The sequence below is a fragment of the Urocampus carinirostris genome, chromosome 9 (assembly GCF_059441175.1).
Source record: "Urocampus carinirostris isolate Australia breed hairy pipefish chromosome 9, RoL_Ucar_1.0, whole genome shotgun sequence".
Taxonomy (NCBI): Eukaryota; Metazoa; Chordata; class Actinopteri; order Syngnathiformes; family Syngnathidae; genus Urocampus; species Urocampus carinirostris.
In genome coordinates this window covers 26,761,643-26,774,423 of record NC_142357.1, presented here as the reverse complement: position 1 = coordinate 26,774,423, position 12,781 = coordinate 26,761,643, and the positions used below count along the sequence as shown (strand labels likewise).

At 41.4% G+C, this 12,781-nt stretch overlaps 3 protein-coding genes across 3 annotated transcripts; all 3 read left to right on the top strand.

Annotated features, from left to right (window-relative positions):
- The first annotated feature begins 137 nt into the window (after positions 1 to 137).
- On the top strand, positions 138 to 1,884 carry sowahab (sosondowah ankyrin repeat domain family member Ab). The gene has a single exon (XM_088344092.1). The coding sequence runs from the start codon at positions 245 to 247 to the stop codon at positions 1,238 to 1,240; it is 996 nt and encodes a 331-aa protein (XP_088200218.1). The 5' UTR covers positions 138 to 244; the 3' UTR covers positions 1,241 to 1,884.
- A 2,755-nt stretch (positions 1,885 to 4,639) lies between these two features.
- Positions 4,640 to 7,828, top strand: gdf9 (growth differentiation factor 9). The gene is made up of 2 exons (XM_088343381.1): positions 4,640 to 5,141; positions 6,287 to 7,828. The coding sequence occupies exons 1-2, from the start codon at positions 4,790 to 4,792 to the stop codon at positions 7,120 to 7,122; spliced, it is 1,188 nt and encodes a 395-aa protein (XP_088199507.1). The 5' UTR covers positions 4,640 to 4,789; the 3' UTR covers positions 7,123 to 7,828.
- A 1,664-nt stretch (positions 7,829 to 9,492) lies between these two features.
- uqcrq (ubiquinol-cytochrome c reductase, complex III subunit VII) lies at positions 9,493 to 11,945 on the top strand. Its single transcript, XM_088344091.1, has 3 exons — positions 9,493 to 9,591; positions 10,168 to 10,344; positions 11,765 to 11,945. Exons 2-3 carry the CDS (start codon positions 10,191 to 10,193, stop codon positions 11,857 to 11,859), a joined length of 249 nt encoding a protein of 82 aa, XP_088200217.1. The 5' UTR covers positions 9,493 to 9,591; positions 10,168 to 10,190; the 3' UTR covers positions 11,860 to 11,945.
- The last annotated feature ends 836 nt before the right edge of the window (positions 11,946 to 12,781 follow it).

Sequence of the window (12,781 nt, the reverse complement as noted above, 5' to 3'; positions counted from 1 at the left end):
GCGTGAGAATGCAGAGAATTTTTAAATAACAGATTGAATTAAAAGTATGTCAGATTTTAAAATTGGAGAGAATACGCGAGTGCGAGAGAGAGCGAGAGAGAGAGAGAGAGCACTGGAGAATAAGGGGGGCACCGGAAGCTGCAGGTTGGATGAACGCACCAAACAGGAGAAGATCAATGGATAAATAGTCGCTTCCACCGCCATTTTCCCCCGTTTAACTCGCACCCAATCGGACTCTACCGTGATGGCTTTGACCCAAGAGTCCGTGTTGTCTTTTTTACTGGAGCGAGGCGGCAAAGTGAGGAACTCCGAACTAGTGGGCCACTTCGGCGCTATCATTCACGGGGGCCCGCCCGCCGAAAAGCAACAAAATAGAGAGCTTTTCAAAAAGTTGGTCAACAGCGTGGCCGTGGTTCGACAGATCGATGGGGTCAAGTTCGTGGCGGTGAAAAAAAGGTACCGAGACTTTGCAAAAGACGTGCCCCCCGTGCACAAACCTTTGTCCTGTTCCACTTTGCGAAACGGCTCCTCCAAAGTGAAGAACAAAAACATCCCGTTGCACTCAAGTTCGTCAGAAACGACTCTCAAAGTGTTAAACGTCTGCAGAAATCAGAGTGGAAGATCAGCAAATGCTGTTTTTGCCGTCGTAGCAGTCACCTTCTCTCCTGAAGATCATCACTCAGTTTCCAATGAGGCGCCTCCCAATTGGAGAAACGTGCGTCCAGATGAATGCTCGGTGCCCCTGGACCTTCCAACCCACGAGTGGCTGGTCAAGTGCGGTTCTGGACGGTGGGGGCATGTCCACGCCATGCTCCTGCGAGACCCCCGCCTAGCCCAAAAAAAGGATTTCATATCAGGCTTCACGGCGCTGCACTGGGCCGCCAAGGACGGCAACGGCGAGATGATCCGCAGACTGATGCGTGCACACGTTAACGTGGACTGCAAAGCTCATGGGGGGTACACCCCCCTGCACATCGCCGCCATGCACGGCCAAACCCAAGTTATGCTTTTGCTGGTGAAGCGGTACGGGGCCCTGGTTGACCTGAGGGACCACAATGGCAAGAAGGCCCGGCACTATTTGGGGCCGGGCGTGTCGGAGGAGGTTAAGGTCCTCGTGGGGGGCGAGCGGATTTCCGAATGCTGGGACAAGGAGGATGTGGCGGATGGGGTGCAGCCAAAAGGACTCAACACCATTGGTAAACTGTTCCATCCTCATAAGAAGCAGAACAGCAACAAGTGAGATATCATGTGCTATGCATGCTATCCACAAATTGGATGCACTCTTTACCAGGGGTCACCCATGTGGTACACACTGGCACCAGGTAGCCCCCTCAACAAACCAGAGTAGCCCAAAAACGTTGGAGGTCGGAGTCCTTGTTTGTGCAAAAAGCTCACCAGTGATGAGTCATTGTGATTTTCTTGGAAAATTAATTTCTAACCTGTTTTAGCCTATTTTAAACCTACTTCTTATGACCACAACATTGTAATACCTTCATTGTAACATAGTAACTACATAGTAATAACATGATATTCTTTTCATTGCATTCTTGTACGAAGCACTGTTCTCTTTTATTGCATTTTTTGTCACGGTCGCCATGACGACCAGTATGCCACGCCCCCGAACTCAAGCTGAAGCAGATCAGCTGATTGCTGTTCTGCAATTTAAGGCTGGATTTTGGGTTTGGCGGGTGCTGGTTCATTACTCTTATATTCAATCCCGGTCTGTTATGCTTGTCCTGTTTTAGTCTGTTATGCCTTGTCATGTTTTAGTCTGTTATGCCTTGTCCTGTTGAGTTCGTGCCGGAGGAACTCTGTATTGATCTGTTTTGCCTCGGAGTATTGGGCGACTTTTATTTTTATTAAATAAAACTTATGGATCGTCAACGCATTTGAGTTCTCCCTTCATGCCTCCTGCCTTCGTTCTGGTCCGGTCACCTTTCACGCCACCACGCCTCGTGACATTTTTTTTTCCAAACTTTGGCTAGTTTAATAAGCACTACGTTTTTATTTATTTTTTTGCCTATTCATCCTGATAGTCGTTTATCCTTTTTCTCTTCAAATTGTTCTTTTACATGTTTTACCACGGAGTGCCGTGTCTAATCTCGTTGCATACAAAGTTTCACAACGTCGATATCAATGACAATAAAGATAATTCAATGCATTAACTTGTTATTTTAGAAATACTCGCGCTAATCAGCAGGGTTGGGACTAACACGATACAAAGTAATCCGTTCCGGGAACGCAATTACTGATCTCAGTAACGAGTACTATAACGTTTTATTAATAACATTTTGTAACTCTATTGTTGTTATGGTAATTATTAAAATCACATCACAAATACAGTGTCTGCTTGTTACTGAACACTCCTGCTTCATTTAAAACGGTCATGCCAAACATGTGGATGATTTAATCTTGTCCACCATAAATTACTGAGTATGTAAAAATAAAGCAAGTCTCTAGCTCTTTTCTATCAAAATTAATGATTCTTTTTAAATAATACAAATTTAATTATCCTTCCCGCCGCTAGAGGTCAGTAAAGGTGTAAAATAGCTGACGTCTAATCTGATTTCATGTTAAAGACAATATTGTACACTATTTTCTCAGCTTCAATACGCCCAGCTTTGTACTTTGATCTGGTTTACTACCCATTACGGGTTTTTTAATTTTTCTTTCAGAGCAATATGACAACTGAGGCAAACATATTTTTATTCATAGCCTGCACTTGAATTCGTGATATTTGTGGGGAGTTTGTTCGGATGTAATGCTGCATTATATCAAATGTAAAATCAATAAATTGTTATCACATTCAATGCCAAACATAAAAATATTTTCCCTTGTTTGTTAATAAATCTGTTTTGCTTAGAAAAGATCCCTTATCATCTGATATGATCATTTTTAGGTTCGGCTACAAATGTAGCCTGGATGATAAATTACAGTACTGAGCAACCAAGAGAAATATTTGGTGTTGACATTTGTGACTGATCCCGCCCGCCTGAGAACAGTTGAACATGCCTGTTTTAGAATGTCACATACAACCTTTTATCTGCAAAGAATATCAAAACATATGTTGGCATGGTTATATGTACCTACAAAGTACAACTGAATACAGTTTTTGCTGGGCCATCTCAAGCACAGAGTATTAGAACGCTGATTTTTTTCCTCATGGAAATATTCTCCCTCCTGTATATAATTGCATCCAGGGTGGATTTACAACTATATAATTCAGAAATCAATTGGTCAGTTTATGCACGCAAAGATGGCTGTGTGTCACCAGTAGCGGATATTAGGCACCGCATGGCGTAGGGGGCGTGGCTTAAATAGGAACAACAAACCAACGGTAAATCAATGGGGCAAACGTGAGCACGGAATTTACAGTAAAAGTGTGCTGGATATTGGTACGTTTATGTGTAATATTATTTTTGCAATGCGTCATTGAGTGGTTCGAAGACAAATGACAAACTGGATATTGAGTGTCTCAGCTAAGTTTTTGTTTGCAGGCTCTCAAGATCGCACAAGCCAACAAATATGAAGGATTCACTGCTTCCATAAGTTTGTGTACAATGTACACATATTCTATTTATTTTATGTGTAATTATTAAATCATTTAGGGTTGGCTTCTATGCGAGTACGGTAATTTGTAACTAGATAGTTACTTTTGGAGTAATGCACTGCTTTTGGTTGTCAGTTATGTGGGGGGTGATGCAACTGCCTTTTTAGATAAAGTAGCTAGTAAATTACTACTTTTTTCAGTAATGCACCCAACACTGTTATTGTCGCGACCAGCACACAGGGTAGACCCAACCGCATAATGTTTTCTCACAATTTTATTGAAAGAAAGAGGAAGGGCAGCGCCCACTATCCGATTCTCACTGGACGCGGGAAGCAAGTTGCTCTTGTACTCAGATTGTGATCGGAACACGGAAGTGGATCTTCTGTAGCGAGCGATGGCTGTGTCAGGGACGGAAAAACTGGTCAGTAGCCGGAATTGGGAGAGAAAGGCGTGTTCGGGGTCAGTAACAAGTCTTAAGCCAGAACGGGAGAGCAGACGTGGTCAGGATCAAAACAGGTCGTGGCCAGAGACAGACGGGAGCAAAAACGGCACAGGTCAGGGCTGAAAAGAGGCTTGCCTAGTATACACTGAGGTTCGCAGACAGACTGACAACCGGGGACAGAAAGGAATGGGTTCAAATAGTGACAGGGAGCCAATCAGAACCCGCGGCGGTTGGCGCCAAATGAGCGGGCACAGGTGATTCAAATTTGTAATCATGACAGTTATTAAGCAATAATAAACCTTACAAACACAACACGGCACCTATTTACTCAGAGCAAGACAAACTCCGTAGAATAAAACCAAGATAATTTTTGTTAAAAGTTTTCATATGCCAAATAAGCAACACAAGCAATTCTTTTAGCATTTTTATTTGTTCTTCCCCCACTTGTGAAAACTTCTTATTAAGAAGCAGTATGTTTTAAAAAAAAATCCTGCAAAAAATATATACCGTACACACTATTAGAAATGATAGAAAACGTTTAAAATAGGAAGAAAGTGTAACCTGACAATAATTGGAAAATAGCTGCTGAAACAAGCGGCATGGTTAAACCCAAAAAAGAAGAAGAAGCGTCATGATCTCGGACCTTACCTGATGACGTCATAGTCTTGATTGGCAACACCTGACCACGTTGATCAGCAGCGCCACGTGCGCTCAGTCGGACGCTCCGGCGCGGCCATTTCGCTTCGATTTTCGGACCAGTTTTCCCCTCACGTTTATTTCAAACGAATTCAAAACAAATGTCGACTTCAGTCGCCCTCGGTTGTTTTCGCACTGTACTGATCTCACTGCTGGTGTGTAGCAGCCGCCCGCCGCAGGTCCGATGCTCCTCCTTGAGCCAGTTAAGCCAGTTCGCCTACGGAACCATTTTCTCCCCGCTGCTCAAAGCTCTTTCCGAGCATGAAGGCTCCAGGTGGAAGCCAACTTCTGCAAAGAAGATTAAACCTGAGCACAAATACATCAAGTATTTGACGGACACGGCGTTCAGGAGAACGCCAGACAGCGCGCAAAGGAGCTCGGATGGGAGCGCGCACTACGATGTCGTCAGGCTCATCAAACCGCAGGAGCAATGTCTTTCCAAAAGCGATCAAGGTGAGCAGAAAACAACGATGATATGTAAAACAAATGTTGAGGTGGGCTGAAAAAGATGTACAAGTTTAGTTCAACCATGGGCGTAGCAAGCCCGTTTTGGGGATGCTCAAGCATCCCAAAAAATATAGCATTTTAACAGTGTCCAAAATAACGTCTGCCCGGACGCCCGGTTGTGCATCTTTTAGGTCGGGCGTACAACTTACTAAACATCTCCGCCCAGTTGGCCGACTGTACAGGAGTCGGATTTGGGCACAACACCGGGAAACGAGAACGGGTCCGGACCAGTGTGTGAAGTGCCTCCATTCTAAAGACTACGGTCGTCGGCCGAGGGATATTCCCGCCAAAAGTGAAAATCTGCAAAGTGCGACGCACCTTCAAAAAAAATTTTTTTTTTAACCATTACAGACCGCGAAGCTCTGAATCCGCGAACGTCGAACCGCGAAGTAGCGAGGTCCCACTGTATATTTCTACGTTATATGGCACGTTATTTTCATTCCATACATCTGAAGAGTGGAAAATTGCATGCTTTTGATCTGAGCTTTTAATAAGGGCGGGATGATGACCCTGAAGTCAGACCAGTTGAGAACCATACATGCCAAACTTTTGACATTAAAAGGCAGTAGATTTTAATGTGCACACTAAAAATTTCAAATGGGTAAAAAAATAAAGCTGCATTCGATAGGAGTTTAGAAGAGCCTTAGCTTTGTGGGACTGATTTGGCTTCTGCTGTCAGTGATACTCTGCTATGGAGCAATCCAAAACCATTAAAATGAGTCTGATATTTGGCTCCTTATGCTCCTTTGAGTCATTATTTTTAACATACTTTTTTGTCCTTTGTATTGAACTCCAGACTGCTGTTCCTCCCGTGTTCATATACAGGCTAAACTTGGCTATGAAGGGGAGTAGTCACCATAAATACACACTGGGTGGTGTTTAAGATCATGCCCCCCTGACTTACTTAAAAATAGGTCACTTTAGAAAGGTTTGTTTGTTAATTTAATGTAAAAAAATCCTGGCGTGTAAGTATGCTAGTCACAGGCGAAATTAAGGAGTGCAAGTTTTACATAATTTAAGAGTAAGAATACAAATATAACAATTACTTAAAAAAGAAACACATTTCCTCACTGTTGTATTCTCTCCCACAGAGAGTTTCACACTCGGGCTGTCCTACAATCTGGATCAAATACGAGAAAAAGAGGAGGTGACAAAGGCCACGCTGCTTTACAGTCAAACCTGCGTCTCCTCTTTGAGCTTTTTCAGCGTCAAAGAACGTGAGCACTTCAACAAATGCCCGCTGTGTCCCGGCATCCGCCAAGCCGTGAACTTCACGGCTGGCAGCCAATGGGTGGAAGTGGATATAACGCCATTGATATTGCCACCGTCTCCCTTCCCAAAGAAGACCATCCACTTGCATGTCAGCGTGATCTGCCCAGGGAGCATAGAGCACCGGGGTCCCCTGTCTTTTGCTGCCGGGTCACCCCCTTTGCTACTATACCTCCTCGACAGTAGTAAGGAGCCACGACCGGTGCGGCCCGGGGTCAAGGAGATTCACAAAGCCCACCGTGCCAAGAGAGGTCGGAGGCGGGTATCCACCAAGAGCAAACGTGGCGATAAAAACCTCGACATCCATTTGCCGGAGCTTCTCCCCAGCTCTGAATTTCCCACCAGCTACTGCGCCCTGTACGATTTCCGTGTGCGCTTCAGCCAGCTCAAGCTGGACCACTGGATCGTTTTTCCACCAAAGTATAACCCCAGGTACTGCCGGGGCATCTGCCCGCGGACCGTCGGCTTCATCTATGGGTCGCCCGTGCACACTATGGTGCAGAATATCATCTACGAAAAGCTGGACTCCTCAGTGCCGCGGCCCTCGTGTATTCCTTCGCACTACAGCCCGCTGAGCGTCATGATCTTCGAGGAGGACGGCTCGTACGTTTACAAGGAGTTTGAAAAAATGGTGGCCACTCGGTGCACCTGCCGCTAGACCCGCCCACCCTTTTTCAAATTGCGTCCCCCGAATCAAATGCGAGATGTTCTGAACAGGCGCTGTGATTTCATCAGTTAAAATCGCTGTGTATGGAAGTTAATAATTCTGGAGCAGGTGTGTTTACTTAACAATGTATTTTAACATTGGAAAAAAAGTTAAAGTGATGTTTCTGTTTATTTTTCTTTATATTTAGGGATGCAAACACATCCTGTGCTGTACTCGTGCCATTGGGTCACGATAGGAAACGCTTGAGACGGAGTTCAGTGTATTTTTTTGTTTTTTTTAACCTTAATTTCCGTTAACTTATTTTGTATGGCTGTTTTGTTTAATTCACAGTAAGTATTCATTTGCCCTCGCCGGACACCCTTTCCCCATAAAAGCGCTAAAAATCATTCACAAATCTCGATTGACTTTTTACATATTTTTATTCCTGAATTACTGACCTTCGTCCCAATTGCAGGTGACTGTCTTTACCATGTCCAGAATCCAAACTGTCTGTGTGTATAGTATATTTATTACTTCTGGTCACTAAGTGACCGCATACTAAATGACCCTGTACCGGTTAAATGTGACTACATGCCTGCAATGTCTATTTATGCAAATGATGTGAATTCACTGCACGTGTCTGTTCAGCTTCTGGAAAGTCAAATTGAGGAAAATGTGGACATTGTCTGAAGAGTTGGAAAATAAATAACAGCATGTATACATTTGTTTTTTTGTGTCAATCTAGGCAAACGCTTTGTTACGAAAATCTATGCAAGTTTTGGTTATGTGGGGTTTATATTTTAAGCATTTGCCTTTTTTCAAAGAGAACTACACGTTACTTAAGGCCTCACTCCCCCTTTACTTAATTTTACTTCCTCTTGAACGTATCTAAAAAAGTTTTTGTTTGGAGCAAATTCTATTGTGTCACATCCGACGCCCGACCAAACTTTACATAATAAGCACGGACATTGTTTTCTGTATTATACTGTACAAGATAGCCTCCAAAACTGCACTAGCAGACCTTCTGTGAGTGCTCTGAGGACACTGCAACTTCACACATTCGCTTTAAATACAAAACATGCCTTTGACCGGAATTTACCTTTATCCTCTGAAGTGAATGGTCTGTTGAAAGGATGGGAATTCTGACTTTTTAGAGAACAGACTTTTTCGTCTCTGCTCACTAAAAAGAGCAGTTTACGGCACCCAAACAGCATTTCAGGTAGATTTGTTGTTTGATTCATATATTACAATATTTATATTATGAATAACTTAAACGGGGGAAAATAAAGCTAAATTAACCTTTAATCAGTAACACAGTGAACACTATTAAAACAAGACACAATGCTATATTGTCTTTTTTTATAATCAACAAATTCAAAGTCAACAGAACAGACTCGCTGACCACTGTGCTGCTGCAGCCAAAACCATTGACACCAAATTCCCCACGCAGTTGGTGCCAGGCGTGCCCTTAATCACAAAAATGTCTCAAGGACCTCACAGGTTACAATTACACCATCGTCTGATCTTAAACCAACATGCGAGCAAGGAAAAACTCAAAACCTCGGCGTGATTAAAAAAAAAGAACCCTTGAAAAGGTGGGGCTCCCAATTGGTAATCCCCCTTACAGGATGACCAGGGTGGAATAGATTTAGCATTGGGTAACAGTACACAAACATATTAAACATCAATAAAAGAGAACACTAGGTAACATGTTTAAATTTCAGAAGACCGTATGGTTGCATTCCATTCCAACATACTCATGAACGTCATTCTTGAGACTGCATTCAACCGGACCAGTCTGTTGGTAACACTGCTACAGTAGCACTTTTCATTTTTTTCTGATAACTTTTAGATGCTCCTCCCTGTTGTACCCCTTAGGCAATAAAAAAATGCCTGGTTCCAAAACATTTAGAAAAAATATTCATTTCAAATAAAAATGAATAAGGACTCTATTTTATCCCCTCTTTTACTTGCAGAGAGTAACACAGAACAATTTAGGATGCACTCTTAATACACTCTTCAGTTTTTTGTATTCATAGCGTATTTTACACAAGCATGTTATACATATTTCTGTCTATGTGATGGCGTATTCGAGGTAATTATCATCTTGAAGCCTCGACGTGTGTTTGCAGCATTTCCCTTGAGGGCTTCACTGCTTCATTTACGGGGCTTCATTTTGCCATCACTACCAGGAACCGTCAGCAATTGAAAGCTGTCCAGAGTTGTGTCCTTGAACTGTACAAGGCAACGTATATTATTGGCGCAAAAATTGAGATAAACAAACCTACAAACATGAATCTCAAAGTGTTCATAACAGAGAATAATTTACTGATTTAATTTAAATCATTTAAATGTAGTAAGACTTAATACGAGCTCCAAGCCCTTAGGTGGCGGTAGAGCGCTACACATCAGTCTTGGCCTACATATACTAATCAGCGAAAGACAAGGGTAGAGTTGAAATAACAGAAGACGTGAAGCACGGTACGATTCAATGTCATCTCACTTACGGTGTTATTTATTTTATATACGAGTTTGTTCATCAAAGTTTAACCTTTGACTAGATCAAAAGATGTTTGGTTTACTTTGTGCACTGCCTCTAACGCCATTAGTTGGCGTTCCAGATCTGACGTTTGTACTTCAGTCGGGCGAACGAAGCTAATGCTAACCCTTAGCTTGTTGATATGATGTTGCGCAATCGTTCAGCATTATCAATTTTTAATTCATAAATAAAAACGTGTTCTTTGATTTAATGGCTTACATATGTTTTTTGTCTCTGTGCGTTGAGGGTTATTTGGAACATTTTAACACTTTCATTGCATGTGTTGTAAACACCCTATTGGTGTGTGAGTGTGTGTGTAAATGGGTAAGTGTGAAGCACATTGTAAAGCGCTTTGGGAGGTCTTCATTGACTTGAAAAGCGCTGTATAAATTCAGACCATTAACCTGTTATTTTCCACCATGCAGTCCTACTTATTACTTTCTTAGTTACAATAAAGTGTATTTGATGTCTTTTTTAATTGAAATTGGATCCTAAATTTATTTCATTCTCCTTGACAGTTCTTCGACTCCCTTGATTCAACATGGGCGGCAAATTTGGAAATTTGATCAGGGTCAGGCACATCATCACATACAGTCTGTCCCCGTTTGAGCAGAGGGCATTTCCCAACTATTTCTCCAAAGGAATCCCCAATGTGTGGAGACGGTTCACGGCCTCTTTCTTTAAAATTGCTCCTCGTAAGTAGCTCAATACTTAATTCTTGTGTTTGAGTGTATTACACATCATTTATACTGTACTGAGTCACTAATGTGTACTTTGCAGTCTCAGTGCATCGCGGGTTGAAAATGTTACAGGGATGCATTGAACCCAATTGCCCTTTGCTCCGAATGGGGACTACTAGAGTGCATTTTGTTGGACTTGGCAGCTCTTATTTTACCATAACTCTATTTCCCCCTAAACTGAACTGCACGCATGTGACAGTGATGCATTATCCATAATCTCATATTGCTAAAATTAGGGACTACACGGGGCACCTTTGTCTGCAGAGCTACTGCTTTGCCTTGATCCATTATCCACAGTGCTACTTATCGGATTTTTACATATCGCAGATTGTTCTGTTCCCCTTAAAACGCGATAAACTAGGGATTACTGCATTTGAAGTACATTTATTTTAAGAATCTTCTCTGTAATGTCCCATCAAAATATGTTTCCAGTGTGCAAAAAACATTTTAAACCATTGACCAGATTACATAATGAAGCAGCACAGAAGGGTAAACTACAACTAAACCATTCTTTTTTTAATGGCGTCCATAAGTGTACGTTTTTTTGTTTTGATATTCTGCCATTTTGTAGTTAGAAACAAAAATTAATCATATTTTGAGATTCCAGATATATTTTTTATTATCTATTTCCCGTGAATCACTATTATTTTAATACCTCCAGACATGTTATATACATAAATGAACTAGAATTTGTTTACACTCTGTCACCTTTTCTCATTAACTGTGAAGAAACAAAAATGTGTTATCGCTCGTAGCAAATAATAACTTACACTAGCCAATCAGAGTTTATTGTAAAACTGATATTCACTTCAAAATAAAAGTTACTCGTGTATTATCTTAACAACAGGTTTATCTTAAGCATAAGATTTTGACCAACAATTGAACAAATACTTTTATTTTCCATCTTGGTTAGAAATGACCTTACTCTGTGTTTTTTCAACCAACGTAATACTTATTGCTGTATTTAATGTTTAAAAATACCCATTGCACATATTTTGGACTTTTATATCTTTTTTTTTTTTTTACTTTGATTTATTTTTATAAATGTCTTGGTTGTCATTGAGAACATATTGGTCATCGTTTACAACAAAATTGGATATGGCGCTCTAGGATAAGTATGCATTAAAAGACATAAAAGATAAAAACAAGAATAAAAAGTGAATTTTAGGATAGATATGTAATATTTGCACGGTAGTGGTTGTAGACTTGCCTAAATTACATGCACATCAGAAATGCAATGAGATTAGCAGCAACATGTTGCAATAATAAGGAAGTAAAATATGACTTTAGACATTTTCTATACATAATTATGAACAGAATTTTTGACAAAATTACATTAAGATTAACGTGAAATCTCTGCTATGTTAATTTTCAGCGTTTGCCATCATGTACCTGACCATTACTTGGGGCAACAGCGTTCACCGGCAGAGCAAAAGGAAGAATCTTGCTGACTACGAGAACGAGGAGTAAATCTCCCCCCAGCTCCCGGGCTTCTTCTGTTGTGAAATGCTGCTTATGTTTGACCAATAAATATGGAAAAAGATATTTATGTGAAATCAGTTTGGAAGTTGTGCCTATGTACAGTACAGTATATGTTGGCTTGGAGAGGGATGGGATCACCAGGCTGTACTTCCCTAAGACACAACATAGGAAATGGTACCCCTACGTCCTTAGTGGTTAATGGGTCCTACCAACCATGTTTAATTGTATGGAACTTAATCCCATAAAGTATCAAAGGGTTGCACAGAGTACCATCACACCATATCTTACTTCATGTTAATCCACCCAGGTTTAGTTATTTTTTTATGCTGACATCACAATGGCTATACTTGTTCTGAAAACGGGTGAGCAATAACATTGGCATTTTGAGCCAGTGGGCACTCGTACGTCAATTACAGTAGACAGCAGAGTGGCACGGAACAAAACGTGCTGCCAGTGGAACTGTGTGTTTGGTCTATTGCCTGGCAATATAAATTCTACTGCCCACTCAATTCAGGATGCCGTAGAGACCCACTTGACCCTTAACACGCCACTGCGAGTTGATTTAAACCAGGGGTTGCCACGAACTTCGATAAAAAACATTGTTCTCCAATATCTTGTTTTATTCTACACACAATGAGACTTAAACATAATAAACACAACATTGAATTGCCTCTGCCCAAAGATAGCCGGGGTGTCCTCCAGCACCCCTTCAAACCGACTGAGGATAAGCGGTGCAGATGGATGGATGAATTTAAAAGAAAATAAACCAATCTTTAATAAATTCATGCAATCATAATTGAACAATTATAAAGAGTTATTGTGTGAGTACTAAAATCTAATGTTCTGCATTCTGATAGGCTAAAGTTTAGCCGCTGTACAGTCTCTCCCCTTCTTGACCTGTGCGTCAGTA

Excerpts from the sequence above, each read along its gene's own strand:
- sowahab (XM_088344092.1), top strand. The coding sequence starts at position 245 with ATGGCTTTGACCCAAGAGTCCGTGTTGTCTTTTTTACTGGAGCGAGGC.
- gdf9 (XM_088343381.1), top strand. The coding sequence starts at position 4,790 with ATGTCGACTTCAGTCGCCCTCGGTTGTTTTCGCACTGTACTGATCTCA. Across the intron at positions 5,142-6,286 it reads TCTTTCCAAAAGCGATCAAG|AGAGTTTCACACTCGGGCTG; the intron begins GTGAGCAGAAAA and ends TCTCTCCCACAG.
- uqcrq (XM_088344091.1), top strand. The coding sequence starts at position 10,191 with ATGGGCGGCAAATTTGGAAATTTGATCAGGGTCAGGCACATCATCACA. Across the intron at positions 10,345-11,764 it reads TTTCTTTAAAATTGCTCCTC|CGTTTGCCATCATGTACCTG; the intron begins GTAAGTAGCTCA and ends GTTAATTTTCAG.